The sequence below is a fragment of the Rattus norvegicus genome, chromosome 1 (assembly GCF_036323735.1).
Source record: "Rattus norvegicus strain BN/NHsdMcwi chromosome 1, GRCr8, whole genome shotgun sequence".
Classification (NCBI taxonomy): domain Eukaryota; kingdom Metazoa; phylum Chordata; class Mammalia; order Rodentia; family Muridae; genus Rattus; species Rattus norvegicus.
Window position 1 is genome coordinate 214,215,165 of NC_086019.1, and position 16,690 is coordinate 214,231,854.

A 16,690-nucleotide genomic window follows, 5' to 3' on the forward strand; every position below is an offset into this window, starting at 1 on the left:
GCATGCTGGGCCAGCCTAGATGTCAGGGTAGGTGTGGAAACGGTCACTTTTATTTTGTTAAAGTCATTTTGTCTATGAGAACTGTAGAGCTAAGCACGGCCAAACATACTCTTGGAATTCTTCCACTGGGGAGGAACAAGACTCCCAGCTCAGAAATAAATAAGTGAAGTCCATTACTACCAGCCCTACCAATAACGGCAAAACAAAACAAACTACCACCGACAATGAGAACTAAATCAAATCCAAAACCCAAACAGAAACAGCTGGGCCGTGACCATGGAAAAGGGAACTGCTTGCTCTGCGGGTTGTGAGGGAGGAGGCCCGCAAGGTCTTTCTCTTCTACTTACCTTATCTATTACTAGACCTTGAAGCTGGTTTCAGTTTAGAAGAGGGAGCCAGTACTAAAGCCGAGGCTGGACTTTGCTGTGTGAGAGACTGGCAGGCTTTCTCTGGGCATCCCACAGGAAGTTCCTGTTCATGCCCCACTGTCTGTCTTACCATTGGGACACTCAGATCCAGGCAGGGCTGTGGCAGAGTGCTGTCATGGCTGCTGGACAACCTCTGAGGCCTTGGGTGAGTTCACTGCCACCTCGGGACTCATTTTTCTCATCTATAAAAAGATGCTGTTATAAGGATTCCAGGTAACTTGTGAATGCCCCAGTAAGGCTTGCTGTTGGTGTGTGAGTTGCGGGTGGTGGGGCTGTTCTGACTGCACGAAAGGGCAGGTTTACCCCGGAGGAGAATAGGCCTGGTTTGGTGCTGGTGAGCCTAGGCAGGCAGGGAAGTTTTCCTTCTTTCTCCAGGATGCTTGGGACATTGGTGCTTCTGAGGTGGGTGCATGCTGGAGTTGTCAATCTGACTGACTGGGCAGCCTGAGCTGGGGCATAAGGAAGGCTAATATGTCAGGCCAGGTCTTGTCTTCCTTTCTCCTTGCCCCGAGGCTGGGAAGTCAGGGCTTTCAGACTCTTCCTTATTCCTTGCACCCCTTCCCGGCACCCACCTAGGCTACAGCATAGGCTAGCGTTTCTCCTTATAGTTTAAGTGGTTTTACAGTACTCAGCCATTATCACAATTATTTCTTACAGAAACCCTACTTGGGTAGGTATTAATAGTCCTGATTAATCAGAAACTTCCCAGAGATCGATTCCGGAAGTTTCCCTGAGTTTCCACGGGTGCCTGGTGTGTTTCTGGGGGAGCCCTTAGCTCCTTGGATTTTCTTTTCTCAAAACCTTGTCACGTAAATTCTCCCACTTCTCACTGATGGTCCGTTCTTGGCGAGACCCAGACTTCTTTTGTTTCTCACAAGTTTCCAGACCTTTTTCTCAATATCAAAAGTGAGAGTCCTGGTCAGGAATTTTTTATATTTACTGGGTCTACAGGAACAGGGAAGAGAATTCTCCCAGGCTGGGTTTTGTAAGTACCACAGAGTCCTTGCAGTTTCTGCATGAAACAACCGCACAGCAAAGCTGCTGACTCCTAAGCATTTCCTCTGTGCAGGTCGTGTTTGTAAAACCAGTGCGCATGCGCACATTCATGCAGCGCGCATCCAGAGATCTTGTCCGGAGGCAAGAGGAGAGTTTTGCTGTCCCTCTTTCATTTTTTTTTAATTTAATTTAATTTTATTTTATTTTATTTGACTTGTGTGGGCGTTCTGACTGCATATATGTCTGTGTAATAGGTGCAAGAAATGTACACAGAACCAGAAGAGAGCTTCGGATCCCCTTGGGACTTGAGTTACAAACGGTTGTGAGCTGCCATGTGGGTGCTGGGAGTTAAGCCTGAGTCCTCCCTAAGAGCAGCCAGTAGTGTTCTTAACCACTGAGGCGTCTCTCCATTCCCTATGTCTTTTTTGGAGGTGGGGACTGGGATTTTTGCTGGTCTGGAAAACCCCAGTTAGGTATTCCTGGCTGGACACGTGGCACACGCACGGATGGAGATCAGAGACCTGCCTTTAGGCAGGACTTCCCACCTGCTACCTTGTTGAGGCAAACTCTCTCTTAGTTCCTCTCTCATGCAGAGTACTCCAGGGTAGCTGGCCTATAGGCTTGTGGCACAGTCTCCCTCTGCCTCCTTCTTGCTTCAAGAGTGCTGGGCTTCGATGTATGCTCGCTCTTCCAGCTTTTTGCATAGGCTCAGGTGAACTTGGTTCATTTGCATAGCAGGTGACTTACTCCAGTTTGCTCTGCTTTTCTGTATGGCTCTGGTTGGCCTGGAACCCACAGAGATCACTGTTTCCCTCTGTTCTAGAGAGATAGGATCAAAGGCATGTATTGCCACCACACCATACCACACCACACCACCACACTCTGGCTTCTATTTCTTTTTGCTTTTTAAAAACTGGGTTCTTGAGATCAAATTCAGACCTTTGTGCTTGTGTGGCAAACGCTATCAATTGAGCTATTTCCTCCTCCACCCAGTGTTTTTTTTATAGATTTGATCTATTTACTCTTTGGAATAAACCTTTGAATCAGGTTCTATATAACTGTGCTCTTTTTATGGCTGAAGAGAACGAGGCCTAGGGACAGTTTGGATAAAGTTGCCCGGGGCTCTGTGGTAAGTAGTTGAGCCTTGGTTTGAACACAGAGCCTTAAGCGTTACCACTGTGCTGTTTCTGAAAAATCAAATCCAGCTTAAGTTAAACAAACAGCCCCAACAGGTCTAGTAGCAGCTCGTGACTGTAATCTAGCGCTCAGGGAGCTGGGGGCACTCAAATGCCTGGCACATTTAAAAGCCATTATTGACTAAAAAGCTTGCAGTTGGTTGAGTGGAGGAAGAGAAATAGCCATACCAGTAAATCATAAAAAAGAATAAATGAACTGTTGCTAAACCAATCCCTCCTGACAATTTAAACATTATTCTCAGATATCCTGGAGGTTTTTCTGCCTCTTAAATTTCTAAATAGTTCAAACCAGTTGGTTTACTTCATATTGGTTTAGAGATGATAGTTTATATCTTGGGACTGGCATTACTGATGTAACTGTTTATTACACTGGCCACATGGCCACACTATTTAAATGCCATAACCTTTTGGAAAAGCCAGTTGGCTGTTTTCAATGGGTCCAGCCTGCATTTCTCACTGTCTGTTGTATCCTGCCTGGGCCATCGATGTCTCTCTTGCTTTCTCCAGTACCCTGTGTATGACCACTTCCTAGTGTAGCAGTTGGGGTATCTGCCCTAGAACAAGCCTCTTATGCACCCACATCTTAATCTTGGCTGCTGTCAGTCAAAGTCAGTGTCAAAGGCTTTCTGTTGTCTACAGGTGATAACCTGACTTCTTCCTCTCCTGCTGTGGCAGCTTTGACCTTCCAAACTACCATGATCTCCTCTCATGTGCTCTAAGTCACCACACCAGCTTTCTTTAAAAAATATTTAAAATATTTACCCTCCATCTCCCATATCCCACTTCTCTCTGAGCCTGTGTGCACACGTGTAGAGGTCAGACAGCCTTTGGGAGTTGGTCCTTTCCTTTTTTTTTTAAATTTATTTATTTATTATGTGTAAGTACACTGTAGCTGTTTTCAGACACATCAGAAGAGGGCATCAGATCCCATTACAGATGGTTGTGAGCCACCATATGGTTGCTGGGATTTGAACTCAGGACCTTTGGAGGAATAGTCAGTGCTCTTAACCACTGAACCGTCTTTCCAGCCCTCTTTCCTTCTATAATGGGGTCTGGGGATTGAACTCAGGTCATCCAGTTTGCATGACAAGTGTTTTTAGCCATTAAGTCATCTTTCAGGAATGTCAAGTCTCAAGGTGGTTTCTTTCTTCTCTGATTTTAAACTGAGTATCATTTATCCTCCTCTCATCCAAACAAAACCAAAATCAAAACAGATATGTATTTATTTAAATATTTTTTGAGTAGGTTTCTCTGTGTATCCCTGGCTGTTATGGAACTAGCTCTGTGGGCCAGACTGGCCTTGAACTCAGAGATTCTCCTGCCTCAGCCTCCCGAGTGCTGGGAGGTGTGTGCTACCACTGCCCAGCTATTTTAACAATTTTAAAAGCTAGAAAATCAATAAATTAAAAAAATGAATACCTCGAAAAAGGGTCTCATGAGGGGTTGGTAACAGATGGTATCTACGTTTTTCAGTTTAAAAATCTGAGTATTCAATATGTGAGCATTTTCTTCTCACTTAAATTTTCTTTCTTTCTTTCTTTCTTTCTTTCTTTCTTTCTTTCTTTCTTTCTTTTTTTAAATAATGGGATTGGAGAGATGGCACCGTCAGCAAAGCTCTTGCTGTGGAATCTGAAGGCCTGAGTTCAGATCCACAGAACCCACATAAAAATTGGTTCCTATGGCACATGCCTGCATCCAACACTGGGGAGGTGGGGAGAGAATTCCTGGGGCTTGCAGGCCTGCCAGCTAGGTAAATCAGTGAGCTCCAGGTTCAGTGAGAGGCCCTGTCTCAAAAGATGAGGTGAGGAAGATATCTGACAGTGACCTCTGGGCTCCATACACACATGAACACACACACACACACACACAAACACACACATAGACACACAGACATACATATAAGTATGAACACATACACAGACACACACAAACACATACATATATGAACATGCAGACACATACATATGAACACACGTAGGCACACACATGAACAAACACAGGAACACACACATGAAGATGCACATGAACATTCACAGAGACACACTCACACTCACACAGACACAGATACACAATACATATGTGGCCTCACACACACAAATCTTTAAAATTTTTATTTTCAAAATAATTTATACTAAGAAAATTTCAGAGTCAAATAATAGTTCCCACATTTCTCTCAGTCACTGTAGTGGCTAGCCCATACTTGGCGTATTTTCCTCGGATCATGCATAATATGTAATTAATTTTTTTCCATCTTTATTAAATTGGGTATTTCTTATTTACATTTCAAATGTTATTCCCTTTCCCAGTTTCCAGGCCAACATCCCCCTAACCCCTCCCACTCCCCTTCTACATGGATGTTCCCCTCCCCATCATCCCCCCATTACCGCCCTCCCCCTAAGAATACCGTTCACTGGGGGTCCAGCCTTGGCAGGACCAAGGGCTTCCCCTTCCACTGGTGACCCTACTAGGCTATTCATTGCTACTTATGCAGTTGGAGCCCAGGGTCAGTCCATGTATAGTCTTTGGGTAGTGGCTTAGTCCCTGGAAGCTCTGGTTGGTTGGCATTGTTGTTCATATGGGGTCTCAAGCCCCTTCAGCTCTTTCAGTCCTTTCTCTGAATCCTTCAATGGGTTTCCCGTTCTCAGTTCAGTAGTTTGCTGCTGGCATTCGCCTATGTATTTGCAGTATTCTGGCTGTGTTTCTCATGAGAGATCTACATCCTGTTCCTTTCAGCCTGCACTTCTTTGCTTCATCCATCTTATCTAGTTTGGTGACTGTATATGTATGGGCCACATGTGGGGCAGGCTCTGAATGGGTGTTCCTTCTGCCTCTGTTCTAAACTTTGCCTCCCTATTCCCTGCCAAGGGTATTCTTGTTCCCCTTTTAAAGAAGGAGTGAAGCATCTGCATTTTGGTCATCCTTCTTGAGTTTCATGTGTTCTGTGCATCTAGGATATAATTCATTTTTATTATAAGTGTATATAAAAGTGTACATTAAGCAGAAATAGAACAATAATGTCTTTTTAGGGGGAGATGGTGATTCTGGCACTCAAACCCAGGACCTTAGGCATGCTAAGCCAAGTGCCCTACCACTGAATTATACCCCCAACCTCATCATGTCTCGACTTACTTTTTTTTTTTTTTCTTTTCTTTTTTTTCGGAGCTGGGGACCGAACCCAGGGCCTTGCGCTTGCTAGGCAAGTGCTCTACCACTGAGCTAAATCCCCAACCCCTCGACTTACTTTTTAGTGAGAGGGGCATTTTTGAGATTGGGTCTCATAAAGCCCAAGCCGGCCTCCAAGGTACTGAGTATGACCTAGAACTTCTGCTCCCCCCGCCCTCATCTCTCAGATGCTGGGTTTATACGCTGAATCATCATACTTAGGTTTTATGCAGTGCAGAGGTTGAACCTATGACGTTGTACATGCTAGACAGGTGCCCTCCAATTGGGCCACATCCCTAGCCTTCAACTCTTTACCTTTCTTTTTTTTTCTCTTTTATTTTCTTCCCGCCTCCCTCTTTCTTTTTTGAGACAGTGTTTCTTTGTGTAGTCCTGGCTCTTCTGGACTTGCTTTGCAGACCGGGTTGGCCTTGAACACACAGAGATCCACCTGCCTTTGCCTCCCAGAATGCTGGGACCAAAGGCATGCACCACCACCACCCACCTCAACTTGCATTTTAACAGTGTCGCTCTGGCTGTCCTGGAACTCACATAGCAGACCAGGCTGGCCTCAAACTCATAGAGATCCACCTGCCTCTGCCTCCTGTGTGATGGTATTAAAAATTTACCACTTCTGGCTTCAGTTTGCTTTTTCGAAAGTAATTTTTTTTTTGTTTCTGTGCCTACTAACGTAAATTCATAGTGTTCTCTTCAAAGATCTGATGTACATTTATATATAGGATATGTTTAATCTGGTCCTACCAATGAGGTAATTGGAGTTGTTTTTCAAAACTAATTTCAGAGGCTAGAAATTCCGCAACTTGCTTGCTAAGGAAAACGGCTGCTTGCAGCTCTCTTTTGTGGGAAATAAAAGTGCTTTGTTCTGAAATCCTGTGGGCATATAGTATCAGCTTTGTCCGTGTTCCTGTTCTGTGCTGCGTAGGGTACTGTGATGGCTAGGGGTTTCCTGAGCCCCATTCTGGAAAAGGCAACCCTGTCCATGCATCTGAGCGGTCTCTGCTGATCCAATCCATGTTTCCTGCGTCGAATGCAACAGCATTCAGCTGGGTTCCTGGGATCACTGTGGTCGCTTTATAACGGAAATCTGTTGATCTCATTGAGCAAGAATCAGAACCACAATCTGTTTTGTAATCCGATTATGATTTTTAATTTCCCCTGTAGCTTCCTGAACTTCCATTGTTCTTTCATTAAGGGGTTCCAGGGACTTCCGTAATACAGAATAACGCTTCCTTCTACCAGGAGGTTTACAGTTCGCCTCTGATTGAGAAGGTTACCATAGGCTTCCAGAGGCCTAATTTGAAGGAGCCATGCCCGTCCTACTCTTCCAGAGTCAGGATGGGAACTGGCTGAGGGACGACCTGTTTCCGCTGGGGGCATTCATGTCTCCAGTGTCTCAATTCCTTGCAGCAAGCACGTGGGTCCGTTTGTAGGCTTGTCCAGGGCTGCCCGCAGCATGGAGTGCTGCCGCAGTGGCCTTATTTATTCATTTTTATTAGCAAGTCTTCCTTGTTGTCTCTCTTGATAAACACGTTTTGGGATATTTCTAATAATTCTGACCTATTTTTCCCTGAAAATCTGTTCATCTTTTGCATTTTCTTACACATGACTGTGGTCACCTGAGTTACAAAGGCCAACTTAGTCACCCCGAGGATTGGTGTGTCCCCTGGATCTATAGGGGTAGTATAGAAGTATGCCTTCAGGAGGAGCTCAAGAGCACTGAAGGCAGTTCATCTGGGCCCTGTTTTACATCAGCTATTTCGTACAGATTACAGTCTGCGAGCTGCCAGACTGAGCCTGGTGGTAGCCACGGAGTGACCTCCCACCTCCTTCTGTCACATAGTCCCAATATGCTTTCCTGGGGAAAGCCTTGTCAATCGCCATTCTCTGGTTGTTGTCAAGAGTGTCTAATCCAGGCAACACCACAGTTGCTTCTGCTAGGATTTTTCTCTCTCTTCCATCATGAAGAGAGCAGAGAATTTGCTGGCAGTGCCCCCAGGTTGGGAGACAGTTAAAGAAGACAGAATCAATCAGGGAAATCCGAAGACTACGGTCTGTGCCGAGAGTGGGATTCTGGTTCCCAGTTGTAAAGATCTGTGGTAGTAAGTGGAACAAACATGCAGGTATTGTCTTTCAGGGGCCTGGCATAGAGGAAGGACAGGGACTGGAGTCCTTCTGCTTCAGGGATCAAATGAAACAGAAGCCGCAGGTTGACCCGGAGACAGGGAGGTTGGATCTGCTTTGGGGATAGGAAACAAGCTGCAGGGTAGAGGAAGGAGGAAACTCAAGTCAGCCCCAGGCTGGCTGGGAGAAGAAACCAAATCTGGCTGTCGTTGTGACAACCCTAATGGTTATGGGGAGGAATATGACTGAAGCCAGCTCCACTGGAGAACTGAGGCAGAAGGAGTAGTTGAACGGGGTAGGCAGGAAAGGCTGAAGGGAGGGGGAGGCAGGAGGACGCAATGGACTCGGGAGAGGTGGGGGTAGTGGAGGGTAAAGAGGAGTGTATGGCAGAAGGCCCCCCAAGAGACCTATAGTACAGGAGTTTTGGAGGGCGTTTGGTCCCCAGCCTGGGGCCTCTAGGGAGTCTTTTTTGCTATGACCAGGGTGTGGCCACTTTGCCCATTCTGGACCATGCAAACCTTCATCCATGGAGGCAGATCAAGCGTTGCTTCTGTCCAGGTTAGAATATACCCAAACTGGTCTTGGTGGCCAGGAATATCAAGGGAGGTGTTGGTCACTTCCCAGGCTACCTGGGAGTTGAAGGTGCCCTTTGGGGGCCATTTAACTGTGAATATAAGCCACTCCAGTTCACAGGAAAATTGGAGGCCATTCTTGGTGATAAGAGACTATAATCCTGCTTAATGATAGGAGGGTAAATTTTGTCCAAGTTCCTCAAAACACAACTTACAGGAGAGTCAGGTTTATTAGTCTTGTTACCTATTCTATCTGTCTGTCCAGTTGCCCCAAGTTCAGACCACGGAAGACTTAGATAAAGAAGCAGAAAAGACAGGCAAAAATGCAGAACAAGATAGGGAACTAAGAACAAGGTGGCAAAAGCCCAGACAGGCAAAGAAATGTCTTGTTTGTGCCCTGAGCAGGAGTTCCACATCCACCTTGTTAGGCACCTTGCTGTCTCCAGATGGGATCCCACCAGACCCAGGACCAGACATCATAGAAGAGGATGCTTTTCTATGACCTACCAATGGCGGCCTCCTCAGACAAGTGCTTGCTGATTTCGTTTTGTCTCGGCCCCTCACCTCAGTGTTTATAGAACTGAAAGCATGTCCCTGGGCTTGGAACTTCATCAGGGTGTGCACCCCGAGGGAAAGCAGTCCTAGAGGACTGGAGGGAGGGGGTCTGTGGATTGGGTTTGGGGGCCTAATCTCGCTGGGGTCTCCAAGAACGTTGATTTCACCAAGTGAGAATAAAAACCTCCACCCAAATTAAAGCCAATAAAGGGAGCTTTGTTTACTATTCATAGGGCAGACTGACTCCAAAGAGGGATTTGAGAGAGAGGTGTGGGTTAACTTTTCAAGCCTCTTTTATAGGTAAGAAGTGTAAACTGGAGAATTTCAAAAGAATTTAGTGACATAAGGATGTGGCAAGCAAATTTTACAGAAGCTGACCGCAGATTAGATTGTTTGACAGATCAGCTCACAGATTTTTTTTTTTTTTTTTTTTTTAGACAAGGTTTTTCTGTGTAGCCCTGACTGTCCTGGAACTGTAGATCAGGCTGGCCTCAAACTTGAAGAATTCCTCCTGCTTCTGCCTCTCAAGTGCTGGGATTAAAAGTATATACCACCACCACTGGGCCATTTTAATTTATCAGGATAGACTGTGTCTGAGATGTGAGTAAACTCCATAGTGTGGGGAGCATGTCAAATTCCAGAAAGAAATGAACTTATTTTGACCTTGTAACAAAATGGCTTTTAACTTTAAGATGAAGGAAGGCTGGTCCATCAAATTGGCATTCTTTTTTTTTCTGTACAAGGCTAGATAAAAACACTTTAGGTTACTTTTTTTTTTTTTAAGATTTCTCTTATTTTTAATTGTGTGTGTGCATGTGATGTGAGCTGCCTGGTGTGGGTGCTTGGGACTGAACTTGGGTCACCTGCAGTAGCTGTATTCACTCTTAACTGCTGAGCCGTTTTGTCAGCCTCTTTATTTATCTTTTAGATGATTGTCTGTGTGTGTCTGTGTGTTTGTGTGTACAGTTCCCAGGCCAGAGGAGAACGTAATGTTTAAGAACTAGGTCCACTTGAAACTGGGTTTCAAACTAAGTTACTGTGTGCAAAATGAAAAACCTAGGGGTTGGGGGACCTTACGCCTAACCGAAGGACTGTTAACCACAGGATGTCTAGACCATGACCCATCGGCAGCTGAATCTTGATAGCAATCTAAGAGGAAACTGATACCAGAGACGCCTGATTCATAAATATTAACCAGACGACTCATTCTGTTTTTTTGTAATCTTGCTTAACTGCTGCTTGCTCAAACACACAGCAAACAAACAAACAAAAAAAACCAACCCAAACACCACCACCACCATGATAGAACTTCATGTAGTAAAAGAAATCCCTCAAGTTGAGACAATGGTGATTTGTGCCTTTAAAAACTCCACAGAACCTTGTAATAACTTTGGATATTGTTTCTTTGATGTCAAAAATTTTTTTCTTCTTGAGACAGCATCTCTCTGGCCTGGAGTGGGCTGCCAATTATGCTCCACTGCTTAGACAGCAAACCCAAAATTCTCCTGTCTCCTCCTCTCCGCCCAGAGCTGGTACTGTGAGCACACATTGTTGTGTTTTATAAAAAAGATAAGAAGGGGAATATGTTTGCTGGATGTGTGGCAAGGTATGGGGGAAGGGCGTACCTCCTTGGGCTCATGCTAAGGCATCCCTTCACCCCGAGAGACCAGCCCCACATTATTATATACAATAGAGTTTATTTAGGGCATGGGAAGAATTAAAAAGGTGGTAGAGAGAGAAAGGCAGAGAGAGAGGAAAGGAGTGGAGGAGTAGAGGCTGGCCTTGAGCATGTAGAGAGAAAGAGGGGAGGGGAATGGGGAGAGAGGAGAACGGGAGAGTGGAGGGGGCAAGCAGCCCCTTTTAAAGTGAGTCAGGGACAGCTGGCTATTGCCAGGTAGCTGTGGGGCGGGGCTTGGACAAAATGCTAACACACATTACCATGTCTGACTCTTTCCTGTGGATGCCGGGGATGAAGTGGATGAAGCAAAGCAAACACTTTACTTACTGAGATATCTTCTAGTCCCAACACTTTAGGATTTGCAGGCTACATAGTCTGTGCTGCAGCTCCTCAATTCTGTTGTGTCAGAGAGAGCACGATTATTTACCAAGTGTGCAAACTTGTTAACTTGCAGATTAGAGCCTGTGGAGTCAAGAACACTCTGCTCCCTGAAGCTGTAGTTACGGGCCACTGTGAGCTTCCTGATGTGGGTGCTGGGAACCAAAATTGGGTTATGTGCAAGAGCAGTGGGCGCCTTTAACCACTGGGCCATTTCTCCGGTTCCTTTTTATTACTATTTCTTTCTGTGTTTTGCTGTCTGTCTGCCTATCTATTCATTTTATACCTTGATCACAGCCCCCTCCTCTTCTCCCAGTCCCACCCTTATATACCCCTCTGCCCATCTTCCCCTCCTCTTTTCTTTAGAGAAGGGGAAGCCCCCAGTGGGCACTACCGTGTCCTGGCACATTGTTGGACTAAGCATATTCTCTCTCAGAGGCCAAACAAAACAGCCCAGCTAGGGGAAGGCGATCCAAGGGCAGGCAACAGAGTGAGACACCAATTGTTAGGGGACCCACATGAAGACCAAGCTGCACATCTGCTACATGTGTGGGCTCTTTTGTTGGTGGTTTAGTCTCTGTGAGCCCAGTGGGCCCAGGTTAGTTGACTCTGTAGGTATCCTTGTGTTGTCCTTGACCTCCCCAGCTCCCTCGATCCTTCCCCTACTCTTCCACAAGATTCCCACATTCTCTGCCTGAGGTGTGGCTGTCTCCATCCACTGCTGGATGAAGCCTCTCAGAAGACAGTTATGCTAGGCTCCTGTCTGCAAGCCCAGCAGAGTGTCATTAACAGTGTCAGGGGTTGGCTCTCTCCCATGGGGTGAGCCTTATTGAGGTTCAGGAATCGCCACACAAACCATATGAAAATTGACCTCAGTTAAGCAAGAATAGTTTAGTGAACACACACCCCAAGACTGATCAATCAGGGTCACAAAAAGAGACTCAGCCTAAATGTGGCACCAGTCTGTACACAGGGCAGGGTTTTTATATGAAAAGCCATGTTCAAGGCAAGAAGTGAGGTGCAGTGAAGTGGTACAAAGTTTTGGCTAACTAGGTGATCTTGGGTGAAGTAAGAGGGGAGACACAGGTAAAGTACCAGAGAGTTCCACTACTGAGATGACAGAGTAGGATTAATTCAACCATAACTTTTTGACTTATTAATAACATTCTTCAGTGTCAGTTAAAGTAATAAAAAGTGAATGAACTTAATTTCACTTTGTAAGTAACAGGGAGAAGGAGACTACTGAATACAAAATGGCTACAGTGTTTTTAAAAAGAGCAGGCTTCAACAGGTCTCAAGTTGGGCAGTCATTGGTTGGCCTTTTCCCTCCATCTCTGCTCTATTTTTATCCCTGCACATCTTGTAGGCAGGACAAATTTTGGGTTGAAGGTTTTGTGGGTGTGTTGATGTCCTCCTCCCTCCTCTGGAAGAAGGAGGTCACTTCAGACTCCATAATCCCAGCTGCTAGAAGTCGCTCCTAAAGTGTGTAGTTCCATTTTGATAAATGCATACAAGTGACCCATTGCCCCAGTCAAGGCCCAGCATATTCACAGCCTTAAGTCACAGGGTGACAAGCAAAGCAGAGACTCATAACTGGTCAAAGTGCTGAGGATAAGGGACTATTGCGTGCACAGTCCAAAGTGAGACATCTACATCACTCACTCCAAAGACCAGGGATCATTGAAGATGTAAAAGCCAGAGGATGGGGAGGAGTTCTGTGAAGCACTGCCTTTTAGACATGCCATGGCCACGACATCATGAACACAGAGCTGCCGCGTGACACCTGCACAAGACAAAGACATGAAGATAGGAAAGGACTAGCGAGGAGGGAAGGGAGTCATCGGGAAAGTGTGGGCGGGGGGCAAGAGACATCAGCGAATGTGACCACATTACATGTATATAAGAAAGAAACTAAAAGTCAGGAAACTACAGAACAGTTTAATGCCCTTAATGCCCCCATGTTCCTTGTAGTGCCCCGCCTCACTCCAGCCACCCAGGGTTGCTGATCGGTTTTCTGTCCTGTGTTTATGCTAACTTAGGAATGTCATACGAAGACGTGGAGCTTTGGGAGTATGACCTTTTATTATTTTGTAAATAACTAAGTATTTTGCAGGCAGGACTGTTATATTTATATGACTTTTTGCTGTTGTAATACATTTTATTTTGGCCGGTGGGTAGGGGTGAGGGTGAGGAAGGAAGTTTGAGACAGAGTCTCATTATCTGGTCAGGCTAGCATAGAAGTAATTAAAAATTATTTACTTATGTGTATTGGTGTTTTGACTGTATGCTTATCTGTGTACCATATGGCTGCCTACTGCTTGAGGAGGGTCAGGAAAGGGCATTAGGCCTCCCTGAACTCAGGTTACGAAGTTGTAAACATCTTTGTGGTTGCTGGGAATTGAACTGGGGTCCTCCAGAAGAGCTCAGTGTTCTTAACTACTGAGCTAATTTTTTTCTTTCTTTTTCTTCCTTCCTTGTCTTGTTCTCTCTCTCTCTCTCTCTCTCTCTCTCTCTCTCTCTCTCTCTCTCTCTGTGTGTGTGTGTGTGTATGTGTGTGTGTGTGTGTGTGTGTGTGTGTGTTTCCTGGCTTAGAACTGGCTCTGTAGATCAGGTTAGCCTCAAACTCAGAGATCCACCTGTTTCTGCCTCGGGAATGCAGGGAATAAAGGTGTGTGCCACCATTTCTTTAGTCCTAACCTGGAATTCTTGATCATCCTGGCTCAGCTCCTTGAGCAAGAACTCAGTAAGTAAGTTTTGTAGCAAGAGCACTAAATAGACAAAGCTAACTAAGAGACCTTGTAGGTTTGCAGTTTAAAAAAAAATCTTTAATAGTTTCATACCAATGTATCTTGATCATATCCAACTTCCACTCCCCCTGGACATTCCCCCAACATGACTCCTTCTCACGGTCATGTTCCTTCTCTCTGCCTCCTCTCTGTTTTTGCTAACCCACTAAATCCAGTTAGTGCTGCCTGCTGGAGTGCTGACTGATCTGCTTGCTCTGGTAAGTCTTACACAGGTGACCATAGCTGCAGTGCTTCTGAGTGCTGTGTGGCCATGTCATGTCCAGACGGCCTCTCACAACACTCTTCTCCATCCTCTGGTTCTACTGTCATATTCCCTGAGCCTTGGGTGGGTGGGCTGGTGATGACACAGATGTCCTATTAGGGATGGGCCCTCATAGCTACTTACCCTCAGCACTTTGTCAGTTTAGCAATCTCTTCATTAACTTTTGCCCACTGCAGAACAAGCTTCTATCTATGTGCACAAACATTAATTATTGGAAGGAAGTTGGACGACGTGTCTGTTTATTAACACTGTGGTAGTAGGTCCACTGCTAGAGCCAGTGGCCTTCTGAGCTGTGCAGTTTGACCAGGTTTACAGTATCATGCATGTCACAGGTTTCTTTTTTACAGTTATTTTATGTGCATTAGTGTTTTGCATGTACGTATGTACGTGTACCAGCTTCATGTATTACCCATGGAGATTAGGAGAGGGCATTGGGTGCTCTGAAACTGGAGTTTCAGATGGTTGTGTGCAGCTGTGTGGGTGCTGGGAACCTACCTAACCTGGCTCCCGGGCAAGAGCAGTAAGCACTCTTAACTGCTGAGGTGTCTCTTCAGCCCTTGTTTTGCAATCTTTAGTTATAGCACATACAGGGGTTGGGGTGAAGTTGGGAATGGGGTGGTGGCATGTTCCCTAAAGGCCTGGGTCGTGGCTTTGTGAGGTAAGCCAGCATCACCTGGATCCACAGAACCTGCATCCACATAGATCTGCCTACTGGAGCTGATGGTGTGTGTGTGTGTGTGTGTGTGTGTGTGTGTGTGTGTGTGTGTGTCTTCCGGCTGCACCTTCTCAACCCAGCCTGCCCTGGTCTCAAAGTTTCATGCCATCACTAATAGTTCTGTTCTTGGTTTTGCAGCCAGAACCCAAGCCTGGAGATCTGATTGAGATTTTCCGCCCTATGTACAGTCACTGGGCCATCTATGTTGGTGATGGATATGTGATCCACCTGGCTCCCCCAAGTAAGAACCCCAGTGTCTTCTTTGTGCTAGGCCTAGTGACTTGGAAAGGATGTGGGAGCTGTGGGCAACAGGGTGCCCCTGTGTTCTCCATACTTCTCAAGCGACCATTTGTTTCTGAGTGTATGTGAAGGCGGTCTGGTGTGTCATGGTGCTTTCTGCGCTTTATTCCTTAATGCCAGTGTGTGAGCCCCTCAAGGTGAGTGAGCATCCAGACCCTGCCCCTAAGCACCTTCAGCTTCCAGGCTCCACCCACAGAACGGTCTAACGCTGGATCCAGCGCATCTAGATGCAGATGGCCAAGCTCTGGCCCACAGAGTAAAAAGCCCGAGCCCAGAACTTGAAATCCTACCAATCCCCACCCTGGAAATCTCCATCCTAGAAAGCTACACCCCACAAGAAACCCTGTATAAAGCCTGCCTTCCCCTCCATTCCCTGCTGCTTCCAGCCTGAGTTTCCCCATCTTGTGTGAGGTTTGTTGTGCAGTGTGACTTTGTAGCATCCTTGGCTCCTGATTGCCAGGATACCTTTCCCAGCAGAGGTGTAACACTTTTGCTGAGGAAACTTTCCCTTACTGGAGCAGAGCTATTACACTTGCACTGGGTGAAAGACCCCTGAAGTAGGGAGACCCTCACTCAAGTCTTGGGATGATGCGACCCCCCAAGGACTCACGAGAGACTGATCTTGATGCAACCAACAAGAGGTTTATTGATAGGGATGACAGAAACCAGTGCAATGGGGTCGAGACTCATATCCCATGCAGGGGTAGAGGAGTTCGACCTCGAATGACTGGGAGAAGGGGTATTTAAAGGAAAAGGATTCCTCCGAATCACAAGGAAGAACTTCCTGTTTCTCATGATTGTTCTTTAAGATTTTAATCTAACTTTATGGTTAACCAGTTCCTGCTACTATGGTCAGCTGCTATTATGGTTAGCTAGTTCCTGGAACAAAGTGGCTGAACCAGCTGGTGCAATTACTCTTTCTGTGATCAGCTGTTTCTGGAACAGGCAGTTCCAGGGCTTGCTTTTGGCTTCAACTTTTGTCTGGGGGCAATTTTAAACTTTTTCCTTTCACTGGGGAAACCTTTCCCCGCTGGAGCAGAGCTGTTACACTTGCACTGGGGAAGCCTCCCTGCCTGAGCAGTGCTGGTAACACTTCCATTACAGAAGCCTTTCCCTCAGAGCCATAACACTTACATTTTGTGCCCTAACTCAGATAGGCTCTCCTGGTGTCTGTGCTCCCCACTGGGGTCTGAGCCGTACTGGGACCCTCTCCCTCATCTCCTTCCAGCTCACAAATCACCCAGCATCCCCATCCACCAGGAACAATGAGGTACGTTTCCTCTTTGGTCACCGCAAATGTTTTTCTGAGTCCAAGGAAGCGATCCACACCTCTTTGGTACTTTTGGAGGTGAAGGTACCCCAGACACAGAGGGCTACAGCTGGCCCTCTTCACCTGACCCCATTCCCTCATCCTTGGACATTTTCAGCCACAGTCCTCCCTAATCAAATCCTCCCGGCACTCACTTTCAGCCCATTAGCAGCCCTCAGTCCTCCCAGAACTC

At 46.1% G+C, this 16,690-nt stretch overlaps 1 protein-coding gene across 4 annotated transcripts in view; it reads left to right on the forward strand.

Moving 5' to 3' along the window:
* Plaat3 (phospholipase A and acyltransferase 3) overlaps positions 1-16,690 on the forward strand; it is a 33,797-nt gene that overhangs the window by 3,410 nt on the left and 13,697 nt on the right. For 2 of the 4 annotated variants that reach the window (NM_017060.2, XM_039101104.2), the window contains exon 3: positions 15,027-15,129. The exons of 1 other annotated variant lie outside the window; for it this stretch is intronic. In NM_017060.2, coding sequence (NP_058756.2) covers positions 15,027-15,129 — 103 coding nt within the window. Of the gene's footprint in view, positions 1-300; positions 574-15,026; positions 15,130-16,690 lie in introns of those variants that run through there. One more of the 4 variants, XM_006230687.5, reaches the window with a different exon arrangement.